General features: G+C 51.6%; 1 protein-coding gene across 1 annotated transcript in view; it reads right to left on the reverse strand.

The window, feature by feature from the left end:
• LOC147898065 (Rhodanese/Cell cycle control phosphatase superfamily protein) overlaps positions 1–16,580 on the reverse strand; it is a 57,493-nt gene that overhangs the window by 4,019 nt on the left and 36,894 nt on the right. The window contains exons 7-9 of the mRNA XM_087379621.1: positions 3,713–3,800; positions 3,519–3,586; positions 3,252–3,324 (exon numbers count right to left, since the gene is read on the reverse strand). Coding sequence (XP_087235747.1) covers positions 3,252–3,324; positions 3,519–3,586; positions 3,713–3,800 — 229 coding nt within the window. The remainder of the gene's footprint in view (positions 1–3,251; positions 3,325–3,518; positions 3,587–3,712; positions 3,801–16,580) is intronic.

The following is a 16,580-nucleotide window of genomic DNA, read 5'->3' on the forward strand; positions in this document are numbered from 1 at the left end:
GTACAGCAACAGAGCAGGTTTGTCCAAGTCGTCACATATCAGCCTCTCTCTCTCTCTCTCTCTCTCTCTCTCTCTCTCTCTCTTTCAGTTTGCCATGACCCCTCTCCAGGTTGATGCCATTTTTCAGACAATGACATTCCTCCACAGAGTTTGGGACCTACCTTGCGAGAGACATCTGAGGCTGGCACTAGAGTCTTCCATACGACTAGCAGAGAGTGGGGTAGGTACAGCATGGTTTGCCAGTCACGGCATTCAGATTGGTGGATAGGCTTCCCCCATTTCAGTACAACATGGATGCACCGCCCGAGTTGATCCCACGGGATGAGATTAACTGCATCATACGGTTCGATCTCCTCCAGCTCCACACATCTCGCCCTTGGGGGGGGGACTAGGAGTTCCCCACCAAGACCCAGCTCTACGATGACCATTTTCTGAGAGTATCGGAGGATGGGCTCATCACTAGACCTCAATATCTCGAGGACAAGAGAGTGCTGACACAGCACTGCTGGACAAGGGACACAGAGACCGTACACGACGCGACAGGCGACTAGAGCACACACAATCGAGATTCAACCTATTTCAGCTCTCCTTAGGGGAGATCGACCGAGGCGAAGCGTCACCCTTTACATAGCCCATTGGACCCAGAGATCGAGGAGACCACGCCCTCCATCACTAGGGGAGACAACCCAACACATGCAGATACATGAGCTCTTTGCATCTCATCAGAGAGCCACCATGGAGCCTGGATACGTGGAGCCGGTTCATGCACTTGGGACTCTAGCTCTGAGCACTTGATATTTTCATGCCACCCTCATGCTATTTTGCTGCTTTTTTGCTATTTTGTACTAGCGTAGCATTTTAGTACTCAGCAAGGGCCTTAGTGAGCCCTTTGCCCCGGCCCACAGTGGTCTGTATGAGTTACTTGATTCCGTACCTTATCCCAAATGTAATCACAAAAACTCAGCTCATTTTTCTCAGTCCAAGTTGCAGGTTTAGCTCACGAATAGTAAGGTCACTCCAGATTGGGCTGAACAGCTGGCCTAACCTAGAAGTTAGGTCCATCAATGGGCCACTCAGATCTATGCATGCCACTATGGAGCTCCCCAAGATGAAATCATTTGCCTTTTCAACACTTGTAAGAAAGCCCTCGTACTTAGCCCTTGCAGCCCTATTGCTAAACAGGAGCCCGCAAAGGCCACCGTTTTAACCACTATTTTAGAGTAGCAATAGAGGGTCAGCAAGGCTCTTAATGTCAGAGTACGTGGCATCCCACGAATAGCTACTATTGCCATGGATGACGCAATTGAATTCGTGACCTCCACTCTTGGAGTTCAGGAGCACAGGATTGAGGGGGACTAGCGCGTTCGACGAGACCCCAAACAAGAATAGCCTCTCATCATTTGCTTCACAAACGCCCAGGCTTGCCTCGCGACACTACGCAGACGCTCAACCTTACGTGCATGCCTAGAGATCCACTTAGATGAGCATCTTACACTGCATGCCTAGAGATCCACTTAGATGAGCATCTTACACCCCTCTAGGTGCAGAAGAGGCGTATCCTTCTATAGTAGCAACCGCATGTCGCTTGAAATGAGGGGAAGTGGGCAATAGTTTGAGACAAGCAGCCCTTGATAGGTCCTTGACGAGCATCGGGGGTCCCCTCAGCATAGGGAGGTGGGGTCTATGAGACTCAGAGTACCGTGACCCTGACTTGCAGTGTTTAGCACCTCATGAGCTTCCTGTGAAGCTGGGCTTCAACAGAGACCATTGCCTACGGATTTCGGCGGAGGGATTCGTTGACCCACCTGGGTATACACGGATTCACCTCCCTCCCTCCTTGAGGCTATCGATAGGGCAATTCCAGGTCTCGTCACATCGCCTTCGTATTGAGAGTGGTCGAGCGGAGGGTACCCAGAGAGGGCCACATCTGCACTTTATGTGATTCTCAAGAAATTGAGTCAGAGGAGCACTTTGCATTCAGATGCCCTGTGTACTATGAGATCAGAGGTTGCTACTACTGCCTTTTCAGAGATAATCTTGGCTCCCTATCAAGTTTCCTATCCTATCCAAACCAAAGATGCCTGATGGCCTTCATTTATGAGTCTGTCCGACACACGGAGAGATTGCTCAGACCACGCATGGGTGATCGGGACACACAGCCAAACCCCACTTAGAGCACGATCACTGAGTTTTTCTAGCCATACAGCACCGATAGGCAAGACCCACACGGTGACCTAGAGGACCCAAGCCAGATATGCCAGACTCGGTGGCACATTGAGGCACAAATCACATTAGGGGACCTTCCCTCCATGCTCACTGGACTGGGTGGCTGACCCATAGGAATGACTTCGGCACTTGTCCGATGCAGGGCTATAGCTAGGAGACCACAACGGACCACACGTGTGGACTTTTCCTCTATAGAGATGCGATAGGGTGAAAAGTGCATGATATGCATTAGTTGTGTTTGCACCTTGTGTACTTTTCTTGCCTTGCAATATTCATGAAGGCAACATTGCCAGGTAGATAATGTGAATAGCTATTGTATAGCACGTGGGTAGATTAGATGAGCCTACCCCATTAAACTAGTAGGGAGGAGAAGGTGGAAGCTATTCATTGCGCCAGCGACCTATCACAAGTTGCATGCCATCACATCAGCGCGCACATCGACGCCGCCCTCCAAAGTTGATGCCCTTGCAAGCTCCCATTTCGAGAGTTCAGAGTTTCTCTTTCTAGATACCATTGCCGTTATGTTCATGACTTTTTGGTTTTCATTTGTATTCGACACCAGACTCGCTAGCACACTGAGGCATAGATCGGACCTTCCCTCCATGCTCATTGGACTGGGTGGCTGACCCAAATGACTTTGGCACTTGTCCAATGCAGGGCTATAGCTAGGAGACCACAGCGGACCACACGTGTGGATACTCGCCAGCAACCTATCACAAGTTACACGCCATCACATCGGCGCGCACGCCGCACATCGACACCTCCCTCCGGAGTTGAGTGGATCCTCTCTCAGCTCATTGTATCAGTTTCTTTCTAGTCTCATAAACCCTTTGATCTTCCAAAGAATTTTAATAAATTTTCTTTCTTTCTCTCTCTCTCTCTCTCTCAGCACAAGCAACCCCCCCTCCCCCCCCCCTTCTAAATTTTTGTTTTAAAACAAACTTACATTCAGCATTACACATCCACCAAAAAGTTCAGCAATCTGTTCGGTAAATCATGACATAAAAAAGGAAAAAGACACAAACCAGCCGGGCAAAAAACACTGCTCGATAAGTCCAACCTTCCTTTGCACCTGCAGCTCTTTGCTCATCTGTCCATCTGAAATACAGATCAAGAACTGTAAGATCACACATTCCAGACCAAGTACTTAGTGAACCATGTGGTGGGGACGCCCATTTCATCTCAAGTAATGAGTACAGAAGTGAGGATGGTAGCGAGAGGAAGAAAAAGAGAACAAATCAGGGGAGGAGTAAGCACAATATTTCAAGAAGAAAAGCCATGACATTTCTCACCCTAGAAATTCTGAGACTCCACCGATACCAGCAAACTTGAAAGGCTGAGGCCCCTCCCTAATTAAATCCTGCATAGCAAAATGACGAGTAAAAAATAGCATTAGGAACAACCTGGATGACATTTGTTTCCGTGAATCAACGAGCATCTTTAAGCAGAAAAAGCATGTCAGAAAAGGGTAGGAACCAAAACCTACTCCTTCCTGTGAAGCATCTAAACCACCCTCAATCCAAAACAGGTTCTTGTAGCCAGCCTTGTACAGCTGCTCACATGCTGCCAACGATCTGCCCAATCAAACATAAGTTACACGGAATCAATAATGAGAAAAACAAAAAGCCTTGATTTTTTTTAAAAAAAATCTGGCGGAAAGACAATAATATATTACTTAAAAAGAAGAACAGCTACAAAAAAGGATGGGGATACAGCCTCCTGATTCAGGAAGGCAAAATCATAAGGATCTAGCATCAGAGAATAAATCTCTGCCTAACATCATTTCATCATTCTTGCAAGTATACTAAATGACCGATGCTTTTTGGCTATAATAGATCTTGTCAAATCCAGTAGCACTTCATCCTGAAGTGATCCTGCAAATTTAGGCTTCTAAAAAATTAAGGAGTTCCGGTAATTCCAGATGTGACTCACCAATTCCACAACCTATATAGCATATCATTAAGTCCACTTTTCTACCCTAAAAGGGCATTTTTCCAGGTAGGACGTATGGAAAACAGCCTTGATTGTTGAGTATGGTTTTCTCAACACAAAACCGTATGGAAGCTTTCCTGTGTCATTGAAGCCAGCTCTAAAAACTTCTATCCTAGCCACATTGTCACATAAATTTGTTCCTTTGGGCAGATGGTCGGGTCAACGCAAATGGCCAAATCGGTTGACCAGGTCGGCTTGGTCTGGTTGGCTGGTTGGCTGAACCTGGTCCGCCAGGTTTAGGGCTGGAATGCCCTATAAAAGGGAGGATTTTGCCTTAGTTTATACATCCCACTGAAGCCCTCTTCACCAAGGCATCCAGGAGCATACACATGCAGCAGCAGCCTTCCTCTCTCTCAAGAAGGGGTGGCAAGCAAACAAGGGCAGTCCAAATGATACCCAACCCTTCACCAAGGCTACCCCATTCAAGGGCACCCCAAAGCCTACAACCCCTCCAGCAGACCCGCGCCAAGCAGTACCATTCAACCCGCAAAACATCCCCCCTCCCCCCCCTTTTCTCCAATGACCCACGTACAGCAACTCTGCTGCACCCATCTGCTGTCATATACCCCACCCTGGCAATACACACCTGCAAATCTGCCATGCCAATTGCTGTACACTCAATTTTCCCGAATCTTTTAGTCCAGATCGATAGTCCAGAAATTTGGAACACCCAGTTGTTGGCTAAACTGAAAGAAAAGCAAAGAGTGGACACAAATTCAGAATACTTGCATTATGGAATGAAGAAGAGTGAGGTCCTTAAGTAGGCACCTCATACATGCTCACTGACATCACTGATGACTTTAGAGCTCCACAATCATCTCCTCAATCTGCTCCTAGATTCTCTCAATCATCCTATGTGGCTCTTCACCACCTAACTGTGCTTGTGGGCACCTAACTGTGCCTCTAGCACTCACACATAGAAACCAAGGTGTGCCTGAGGCATACACCTTGAGATATCCCATCAAACCCCCCCTCAAGGGAATGCCTCAGGCTATGTCAAGGATACATCTAGTCTCATAGTTTCTCATGCCATCTCATGGTGGTCAAGGATAAATCTATGGCTAGGTTCTCATGCTAGCAAGGGTTCCCATGGGTGTAAGGTAAACAAAAGGGATACAAAAAGACCTTCCAATGGTTATCTCCCCCGCATGTACATGCACACAATGTCTGCAGGAGGTACCATGGAGCAAAACATACACATGGCCTACATCATAAGGTGACCAGAGGTGTTTACAAAACACACAAAACACAATAGTTTATTTCATTCATTTTGGAGGACTATCCAGGCTGAGTACCTTGACATAAAAAGAGAGATCTAGAGCATACATAGAGATGATTTAAAAAGCATAATCTTCAAAGGATGCCTCATCTTGTGGAGGCTCATCAACGAAAAGTAGATTTGCATTTTCAGTCTTTGCTTTGACTCTGCAAAACTTCTCATGATGGTTGTTCTTGCCAGAGTGTTTGCATGGGTTAATTTTGAAGCAGTCCTTTGAAAGGTGATTTGTCTTTCCACAGTGATTGCAAGGGGCATACTTGCCCTTCTGAACTTTTACAGCATAAACAGTGTCATTGCCTTTCCTGAGCTCCATATGCCTTTCTTCTTCTTGGAGAGCAGAGATAATACCTTCAAGATTAGGATTAGGAAGATTTTTCAAAGTAGTAACTATGTGATTATAATCTTCAGGCATACTCTTAAGTAACACTGCCATAGCATCATCTGGAGTAATAGGAGAGTTGATAGAAGCTAATTGAGTCATAAGACTCCGCATATAGTTGACATGAGCTGCCAAAGTAGTACCACTAACCATCTTCAATTCAAAGAAAGAGATTTTAAGTGATAATTTAGAGATGTGAGAGCTAGCACCAAAAATCATGTCAAGCTTCTGCCAAGCTTCTGAAGGAGACAGAGATGTGATGAATATAATCATCTCCTAAAGCAAGAGCAATGATACCATATGCTTTCTCCTCTCTAGCGGGATCCCTTGCCGGGCGTGTCGGAGTTGAGGATTCTCCAGCATTGGAGGCTGTAGAAGAAGCGGTTGGAGTCGGTTTGACAAGTCCCCAGAGGTTCTCCCTCATCAATGCAAATTTCACCTTCATCTGCCATGTGTGGAAGCCCTTTCCATTGAACTTCTCTAGATTCAATAGGGTAGCCATGAGAGGGTCTAACCCAGATATTGGGCAGTGTCTTTCTCTCTTACAAGGCAAAAAATAACTGAAAGGCTTCCAAAATATAAGCACTTGATGTAGCAAAGACTAGTGACCAATATTCAATCAATGATGCTTCTTCTTACATGCTTCATAGAGGTGGCTAAAATGAATACTTTCCAATCAAAACCAGGTCTAGCAATTCAAAGAAAAACTGAAGCCACACTTGTACTGATGCTATTGAAAACTTCGAAAACTTAGAAGTGCTAGAGTAGCATTTTATGTAGCATCATCTTCCAAAACTTGTCAAAACCAAAGGACTGAACTTGGAGGGCTTGTAGCTCACTCTTCAAAGCAAGGAAAAGAGGGCTTTCTGAAGCAAAAGAAAGCCCATATACCAGAGAGGATCCACCACAGAGGTTGGACGAAATGGCGCGCGCTATTGCCCGGGGGAGTTGCTGCAGGCTGAACCTGAGTTTTGACAATTTCTCCTTCGTTACTGAACCAAATGAGCTGAAAAATGACTCAAAATCTTCGTCTTGAGGTCACCCATCTACTCCTAAGAGGGCTCAAGCAATGGCGCAGCAAGCAGGGAGTATTGTGCAATAGAAGAATGGCGAAAAAATGCGCTGTTTGGAGAATGGCAGCCAACAGAGACGTTTTTTTTTCAATTGCTTGCAGGTGGAAGTTCGCCCATACTAGAGGAGTTTGCAGCTCAGAGGGTTTGGGCAATGGTCGTTTGTAGGCAGAGAACCAAGCTCTCAAAGATTTTGGGAAGAAGGAGGAAAATGAGGAAGAAGAAGATGAAGAAGAAGAAGATGATGTGGCAGAAATGGGCTCAAGGGGGATCAAAGGGCTCTGATACCATGTTGGCTAAACTGAAAGAAAAGCAAAGAGTGGACACAAACTCAGAATACTTGCATTATGGAATGAAGAAGAGTGAGGTCCTTAAGTAGGTACCTCATACATGCTCACTGACATCACTGATGACTTCAGAGCTCCACAATCATCTCCTCAATCTGCTCCTAGATTCTCTCAATCATCCTATGTGGCTTTCCACCACCAAACTGTGCCTCTAGCACTCACACATAGAAACCAAGGTGTGCCTGAGGTATACACCTTGAGATATCCCATCACCAGTCTGGATCAATCAACCGGATCCATGAGTCCAAAATGTTTATATCGTTGAAAAGAAAATCAGTAAACCTCTTTGGTGTTTGCTTACCTTTTCCCATGTCGAACTCTCTCTAGTCTATCTTCTACTTAAATAAATCTAGATATATATGTCTTATTCAATTTTCTTTTCTATCTAAAGTTCATTCTGGTTTGTGTGATAAAGAAGGTGGTTCAATAAGCTCAACTAGGACATCTTCTCGCACCACGCTATCATCATCAGCTAGTTTTTTAAAAAAAAGATCAAGTCACCGAGTTTCTTTAAATCCAAAAAAGTGAAAAACTTGAGGCTTGGCAAGTTCTCCAATTCTCTAAGTATTATTAATCATCCACAATACCTAGAGACAAATTTGGGAATTCACTTGCTTTAAGGGTTTCCAAAGAACTTTAAAATAAACTTTCTTTGCACCATTCAATGGTATGGATCTGCATATAGCTTCTTGCTCTATATCTTGGGCCCTTTGACACTATCTTTAGCTATTTTAAGCATTCAATCCATTTCTTCAAGAAAATCTTTAGGTGTATGAACCTTTTAAAGCTCCACTACAATCTAGGTTGAAATTTATACATTCCCGTGAATGGACTAAAACCTATTGTAGAATGGTCTGCATTACTACTATACACAAATTTTGGTATGGGTAGATACTATTCCAATCTGTTTGCCGTTTACGTAGCTCATACCACATTCTTATTGACCTAATCGATATGTTCAGTTTGGCCCTTCAGTCTATGAATGAACTATAATACTCACATTTAGAGTAGTATACAACCTCCTAAAGGAAGTCCTCTGAAATATAATTATTCATTCACTATCCCAGCCACTACCAATACTAGCTAGTAGCCCATATATGTAAAAATCGCAAAGCTCTAATACCATGTAAAAAAGATGCATGGAGCTCTAATACCAAGAAACAAAACAAGACAGAAACAATGATGATGCAGCAAAAGAGGGGGGAGCTTGAGCTCTACAATCTCATAAGTATACACACAAGAGAGGAGCTCCTCATTCACAAGAGAGGTGGAGGCATACACAGCCCTTTGGCCACAATACAACTACTCAACAATGGCTCCTCTACACACACAATAGCTCCACAATTATACACCGCCTCTACACAACAACACAGTTCCCCCCAGAACACCAAACAAGGGTGAGGCAACTAAGTATGCGGCTGGCTGTTAGGTTTAGGGCTACCATCAATCATGCTGCAGCCACCTAAACTATCACTCCAATGGATGTAGGGCCCACTACACAAGTGGGTGATCATGTGGTGAGCTCACTATTTCAACACTTTCCCTCGAGCTCAACCCAAACTCTATCACACCCAACATGTTCAAAACCTTTCGGTGCTTCCTTGCACCCAATGACTTTGTGAACATGTTAGCCACATCTATCCTGACATACGTCAAATCAACCTCTCTGGAAAGAACCTTCTCCCTCACATAATCTATGTGCTTTGTCCTTGCATGATACATCCGGTAGTTAGCCAACTGAATGCTACTCATATTGTCACAATACAATGTGATTGATTGATTTACCAACTTTGCATCCTTTTGCAATAACTATATTGCTATTCTTGCAATCCTCAACAACACACCCTCTCTGTTAAACTTGTTAAGAAATTATTGCACAAGACACATCGATCGATCAAATTTCTGCATAAGACTCATGTTTTCTCTTTGTAATGACTTGAAGAGGCAATGACCCAAACACAGTTTTGACCATGCTAGACTTCATGAGACCTTTCTTTATCATAGTCATTCATGATTTTGGACAATGTTTCGATTATGTGCCCATGGAAGACAACCATCCAATTGCACTAGAGTCACATAAGTTAAAACAAGTAGAGCTAAACTATTCCACGTATGACAAAGAATTAGCTACCATAAGCTTGATATTTTTGCTCCTGCGAGCTTCCCCTCCCCCCCCACCGCTAGCTCTACCTCCCCCCCCCTTGCTCCTCCCCTTGCCTCGACCACCCCCACCCCCTGCCCCTCCGCCCTCGCCCCCCGCCCCCCCTCCCCCTCACCCGCCTCTCCCTCGCCGCCCCTCGCCTCCTCACTCATCTCTCCGCTCCCCTCCACCTCGCCTCTCCCTCGCCTCCGCTCTCACCCCCCCCCTCGTCTCAGCCGCCCCCTCGCCTCTCCGCTCCCTTCAGGCTTCCACCCCGCCCCCCTCCGCCTCACCTCGACTCACGCAACCCCCCCCTCGCTTCACCTCACCCCCCCTCTCGCCGCTCAACCTCACCCTCCCGTCCCCCCTCGCTTCACCCGCCCCCCCCCGCCTCCATTCCGCTCTTCCCGCCCCCCGCTTCACCTCTTCGCCCCCTCGCCACACCAACCCCCCCTCCCCCCCGCCCCCCCCGCCCTTCCGCCCCCCGTCTTCCCCGCACCCCGCACCCTTCACCCCGCCCCCCCGCCCCCGAACCCCCCGCCCCCTCACTCCGCCTCGCCTCGCCCTTCCGCTCCACTCCTCCACCACGCCACCCCCACCCTTCCGCCCCGCCCCGCCTCACCCCGCTCCCGCCGCCTCCTCACTTCACCAACTCTCCGTCCCCACTCCCCCAACCCCCCCGCATCACCCCCGCCTCCCGGCCTTCCGCTTCGCCCCTCCGTCCTCCGCCCTCCATTCTCTCCACCTTCCGCCTCCGCAACCGTCCTCTCCACACCCAGGCTCCACCCTCCCGCTTCGACCCCCCTTTTTGGGTGGCAGCCTTTTCCTCATCGGAAGCTTGCAGTTAGTCTTGGCGGTATGGCGGCTCCCTGCCCGGATCCGGAGGCCCAGTCGGATCCTCCCTCTCCAGAGGCCTACCGCGTTATCCTGACAGAGCAACAATCATCTCGTGTTCAGGAGGTTGCCAATGACTTTGCCCGTACCTCTGTTTACGGCAGAGTCATTGGACACTCTCCCTCCAGATCAGCCATCAGGGACTGGCTCCAGTCCACTCTCATGCTAGAGGATGGCCATATTGAGGAGGTGGCCCTTATGGGAAGGGGCATCTTCTGGCTCAAACTCTCCAATGAGAAAGCTGCGAGCAACCTGATTGCCGGTTCCCCCACATCGGTGGATGGAAAGATTATCATGATAGTCCCGTGGTACCGTGGATTCAGCGCAGCGGATTTTGATGTTCGGTTCCGTATACCTCGCCACCCAGTGACGCTAGTTTTTCCAGGTCTTGCTGCTGAGCTGCGGCCGATTGTCAGGGACTTGGGCTCCCACTTTGGCTGGGTTATGCACGACACTTTCGCCGACGCGGTGACTACGGCAGGAGCCCCCCGAGTCCGGGTGGCTGTGGCAGATCCTGCGACTCTCCCTGCAGTGATCGAGATCGTGACAGATGCCGGCAGCATCACCCAGAGCATGATAGTCACCGGACAGCAATGTCAGTGCCTGAGGTGCCACGGCTTTGGGCACTTGGCGGCTGCTTGTCCACGTTTCGCCAGCTCTTCTCGACCCCCCCCGCCCCCGCCCCCTCCGCCCCCGCCCCCCCCCCCAGACAGCCACGTCAGGAGGAGCCGAGGCAGCCGGAGTCCGGTCCAGAGTTAGTGGGCGGTTGGACCGAGGTTAGAAGGAAAAGAGGAAAGAACAAGAAGATTTCGGATAAAGGCAAGGAGGCAGAGGTTACCCTTCCCGCAGCAGCACCCCAGAGACCTGACAGGCAGCCGCCCCAGGGACCTGGGAGAGCTTCTTCTTCGGCGGTAGCCCGCCCTTCACAGCCTCAGATCCCCCTCTCTCCCGCTCCCCCGCCCCTTTCCACTCAGTCCCAGCCCCTCCCCCAGTTTCACCCCCCTTCTCCCGACCCGCAGCTTCAGCCCCCGCCTCTTCTTCCTCAGTCTCCTCCTCCTCCCTCAGCCCCAGTTCCAGATGCATCCCCATCCCCCCCCCCCCGCGTCTCTCTCGACTCTCCTACAGAGTTAGCTGCACCGTCGGCTTCCCAGCCGAGGGCAGCCCCCGCTCCTCCTCCTCCACCTCCTCCGCTAGTCGCCTCCGCCGTGGAGTCTGAGTCGCCTACCCCCCAGCCTCCTCCCCCTCCCCCTACGCTGGCAGGACACCCGGAGTCTACACCACCACTGGAGCAGGCTTCCCTGTCCGCTAGCCCCTCAGTGGCAGACTCTGATGGGTCTCAGCTTCAGGAGAGAGAGCTTCCTCGAGACTTTTACAGATCTGGCCCCTGGGACTACTTGGATGTGGCCGACCTTGGGACCTTCCCGGCTTGTCTCGACATCAGTATGCGGATGGGAAGATTGCCGCCTTGGCCCCTAGGGATGGCCCTAGCTTCGCTTTCACGTTCCTCAACGACGGCACCGAGACCTGGACAGACGACTCGGTTTGGGAGGCTCTCAGAGAGCAGAGCACACGCCCAGGTTTGCTCCTGGATAGGCCCGTCCGGTGGGCAGCTTCTCGAGACTCAGTGGTCCGAGGACGATGTGCGCCTGCGGTGGCGTTGCGCCGCCAAACGCTTCCGACTGATTGTGATCCTCAGGCCTCCCCTGTCATGGCCCCTCCCCCAGGATGTCAGAGCTTGGTCCCCTCAGAAACTCCGAGCCTTCTACGGGATGACTACTTCAGAGATCTCGAGCTGGCTCGAGAAAGCATTTGCTCATGGCACCAAAGGCCTCTCGCCTTTGCTGAAGGTGTTGAAGAACGGGCAGGACGACCCCGTCTCCCCCTCCAAACCTTCTCATAAGCGGCAGCGCCTCCATTCCGATATGTCTGCTTCTTCATCGACTTCGACCGCGAGCAGACAGTTGTTCGCAACCTCCCATCCCTCTCCATGAGCCTACACCTCGTATCCTGGAATGTGAACGGGTTTCACTCTTCTGGCACCCGTGGTCCCAGGAAGCTCATTTTGCGACAGGAACTTCAGCCAGCAGTGATTGGTCGTTTGGATGTACTTCTGCTCCAGGAGCACAAGCTTTCTGCGGCTCATTCCCGTAGCTGCGGGAAGGTTCTCCCTGGACGTTCCCACACTTATTGGGAGCCCTCGATCGGCGCACAGGGGAGGAGTGGGGGTGTCTGTACCTCCGTGTGCGAGCAGTTAGCCCAGGGAGTTTTCGGTCATGGCACGTTGATCCCAGGCCGGGCCCTTTGGGTAGGCCTGAAATTGGAGGGATCCAAAATAGGAATCCTCAACATTTATGCTCCCACAGACCTCCGATGCAGAGCCACCTTCTGGAGGACACTTACAGGAATTCTTCCAGACATGGATTCCTGGATTGTTGGAGGTGACTTCAACAATCTGGAGACCTTGGAGGACCAGCAGGGTAGAGGTCCGAAGTTTACAGGTATGGCTCAGGCAGAGCAGTCAGCTTGGGACTCTTTCATCTTCGCGACAGGAGGGAGGGACAGTTGGAGAGACCCGTCCTTCCGGCGTTGGCACGGGAGCCTGGACTTCTCATGGGGCTTCCGCAGGGAAGGAGGCAGACTCCTGGAGAGGCTTGATAGATTTTATGTCAGTGATTGGGCCATCAGCAGAGGCGGTCAGGCGGGTATAGTTCCAGGGACGACACTTTCCGACCATGCGCCTGTGCTCCTATCATTAGATTCGGCAGCCCAGGCCCTTCCCCCCCGGTCATGCAGGATTCCCGACTCCATTTTCTCGAGGGTGGACGTGCGCAGCAGTATTTGCAGTCTTTGGGACAGAGACTGGGGCGAGTGCGTGGATCTGGTTGGCTCGGTGGCGCAGGCTTTGCAGGAGTCCAGCCAGATCTGCCAGCTCGCAGCCCTACAGGTTCGACAGGATTGGTGGGGCAGAGAGAGAGCTCTTCGGAGGGACCTCGCCTCCATTCAGCGACTCTAGCAGGCTTCCCCGGGCTCGGAGGAGCTTCGGATCCAGGCTCTTCGAGCCAGAGCCCTTTTGGAGGAGACACTCCAGCGTCGCTCAGAGTTTTCCTATCACGCCTCTCTCTCCTTCTGGGCCCGGAAGGGTGACCGGATGTGCAGGGAGTTCTTCAGGACGCATGGCCAGAGAGCTGCAGGTGATCAGCTTCGGAGTCTCAGGACAGCGGATGGTCACATCGTTACGGATCCGGGGGAGGTCCTGGGGTCGGCCACTGACTTCTACAGGACCCTCTTCCAGCAGGAGCCGCTTGCCCCTCGTACTCGTCGTGCCCATGAGGAGGTGTGGAGGCACATTCCATCCCTGGTCCAGCCTAGCATGCAGGCGACGTTGTTGGCACCGTTCAACATGGATGAGATGTTGGAGGCCTTGATGGCCATCGACGGACAGAAATGCCCAGGTGAGGATGGGCTATCCCGGGCATTCTTCACCTCCTTCTGGGACCAGATCCATCAGCCCCTCCTTGCAGCTCTGCAGAGGATTTTCAGCAGCGGTCAGATGCCAGAGAGCCTTTCCTCGGGACTGATTTGCCTCATCCCGAAGGGAGGAGATAGACAGGAGATCCGCCAGTGGCGTCCGATCACTCTCCTTACCACTGCCTACAAAATCCTCGCCAAGATGATCAGCGCCAGAGTTCGGCCTCTACTCCCAGACCTCATCCATGACACTCAGACAGGCTTTGTCCAGGATCACAGTATCCTGGATAATGTCTTCACCTTTTCAGAGGCGGCGGAGTGGGCTCAGCACAGCGGATCACACCTTGCCATTCTACTTCTCGACTTCGAGAAGGCCTATGATCGAGTGGACTGGTCCTTTTTGGAGGGGACTCTGGAGCGGCTAGGTTTCCCGGCAGGTTGGATTCAGGGTATCTCAGCTTTGTACAGGACAGCGTCTAGCAGGGTCATCATTGGAGGCAGGATGGGTGAGCGCTTTAGCTTGGAGAGATCAGTGCGTCAGGGCTGCCCCCTTGCTCCTTACCTGTTTCTCTTCTTCGCCGAGGCTATGACTTACTACCTTCGGGCGAGGTCCACAGGGATCAGGGGTGTTCGCCTTCCACTCCGGGAGGACACGGAGCTTTTGGACTCGGAGTACGCAGATGATACAGCCCTATATGTCCAGGACGATGAGAGGATGCTAGAGAGGGTGCGGATGGCCCTGGAGGTCTTCTGCTCGGCCGCTGGTGCGAAAATCAACTGGAACAAATCAGTTGGTTTTCTCACAGACCCTGGGGCGTGTTCTCAGTGGGGGCGATTTCTGGGTTTCAGATGGATTCCACGGGGACAGACAGCTAGATACCTTGGCTTTCAGGTTGGCCTAGACATCACGCCAGCTCAGCAGTTTCTCCCGGTGCTAGACTCCATCCGACGGAAGCTGGCTTTCTGGAGCACTGCTAAGCTCTCTCTTGCAGGTCGTGCCCTGGTAGTTAACCAGGTCCTCCTAGCCACGGCTTGGTATGTGGCTTCCTGCTGGTGCTTCTCGAGATCCAGCGTGGCACAGCTCAGGAGGCTGGTTCGAAACTTCCTTTGGTCCGGGGAGGATGGTCCTAGAGATACCAGAGCCAGGGTTGCTTGGCAGATAGTCATTCTTCCGCAGGCTGAGGGTGGCCTGGGGGTCATCGATCCAGAGCTTCAGAGTCAGGCCTTGTTAGGCAAGCTTGTCATCCGCGGTTTGACCCCGGGGGGCAGACGTGGAAGATGTTACTCCAGCAGGGAGTCGGTTCTTGTGTCCCGCGCCGAGGTGGAGAGTGGCTACCGTCCCTCAGGTGGATCTTTACTTCCGCCCCGCTCACTCAGCCCCGTTCCCCACTCGTTCGTAGCCTCCTCATGGTTTGGAGGCGGCTCCGCCTCAGTCTCATTCAGTCCCCTCCTAGCTGTCAGGAGGAGATCGATCGCCAGCCACTTATCTGGAACGGTCAGGTCAGAGATGCCGAGGGCCTTCAGTTGGGGGAGAGATCACATATCAGGTGGGATGGCTGGATGAGGGGGCCAGCCCGGTCCCTTCGAGTTTGGAGGGATACGTACGGACATCTGGAGACGGCTGATCTTGCAGACGCAGCTGGAGGTGCACGTGGAGCCCAGGCGAGACGCACGGAGATCGACGGCGCGATCCCAGCTGTTTGGTTGGTTCCACCTGAGCCTCAGGTCCTCATGCCTGGTGACGCCCGCTGGCTGGGACAGTTCACCCCCCGTGGCATCCCACTGGTGATCGCAGGACGTATGGATGACTCCTCTATCTCCTTCTTCGCGGTTTTTGGGGATGGACGACTCAGGAGAGAGGATGCGCTCATCGACCCCCTACTCCCATGGCAGAGGGTTCGGGTCGTAGGCCTTTTGGGGAAGGTCTGGCGTACCGACCCTAGCATCGAGCAGGACCAGATGCAGCTTTGGCGTCTCTGGCTCTGGGAGGGGCGGGCCTTGTCAGAGCTTGATTGGGACCCAGGAGAGTGGTGGTGGCCAGAGATTATGACAGGACAGGGGCCGACTTCCTTCTTCGCCTACAGCACGACTCTGGGCAGGCGAGTTCTTGGGAGGATGCAAAGCCGCCCCCCCACCCAGCGACCCAGCTGGTACGCACAGGGTATTTCCAGGTTCTTCTTGCAGGCATTCTGGAAGGCCTTGTGGGAGAGTTGGCGGCCGCGGAAGATCTCATACTTCCTGTGGCTTCTTGTCCACAAAGGTCTTCCAGTGGGGAGCTGGTTGCGGCAGATAGGCCAGGACGGATGCTGCCAGATTTGCCATGCGGATGAGGAGTCACCAAAACACTGCCTGTGGAGCTGCACTCGCGCCCAGGAAGTGTGGAGGTGGACTTTCGGGATTCTTACTCGCGCAGCACCAGAGCTAGGATTGATCACTTGGGGCGCGTTCTGTTGGTGCAGCACCGCACCTGGTCTTCATCACTTATTCGAGGCATGCCAGCAGGACCCCACTTTCCTTATCACACAGGGGACGTGGGGGCCGCTCGAGGGTATCCCGCAGCACCTAGCAGAGGCTGATACAGGAGTTCGGGAGAGGCAGCCAGTCTGGGAGATTATTAGCAGCATTACAGGGTGGCACATCTGGACCTCGCGCTGCGCGCAGATCCTCGGTGGCACCTCCTTATCGACTGCCCAGATCATGACGGAGATTTGGAGTGAGATTATTCATACCCTCAGAGGCCAGTGGGACCAGATTCAGGGAGACTCCCGGGCCGGTCAGGAGAAGT

The sequence above is a fragment of the Dipteris shenzhenensis genome, chromosome 9 (genome assembly GCF_047967505.1).
Source record: "Dipteris shenzhenensis isolate YYH24624 ecotype China chromosome 9, Dip_SZ_1.0, whole genome shotgun sequence".
Classification (NCBI taxonomy): Eukaryota; Viridiplantae; Streptophyta; class Polypodiopsida; order Gleicheniales; family Dipteridaceae; genus Dipteris; species Dipteris shenzhenensis.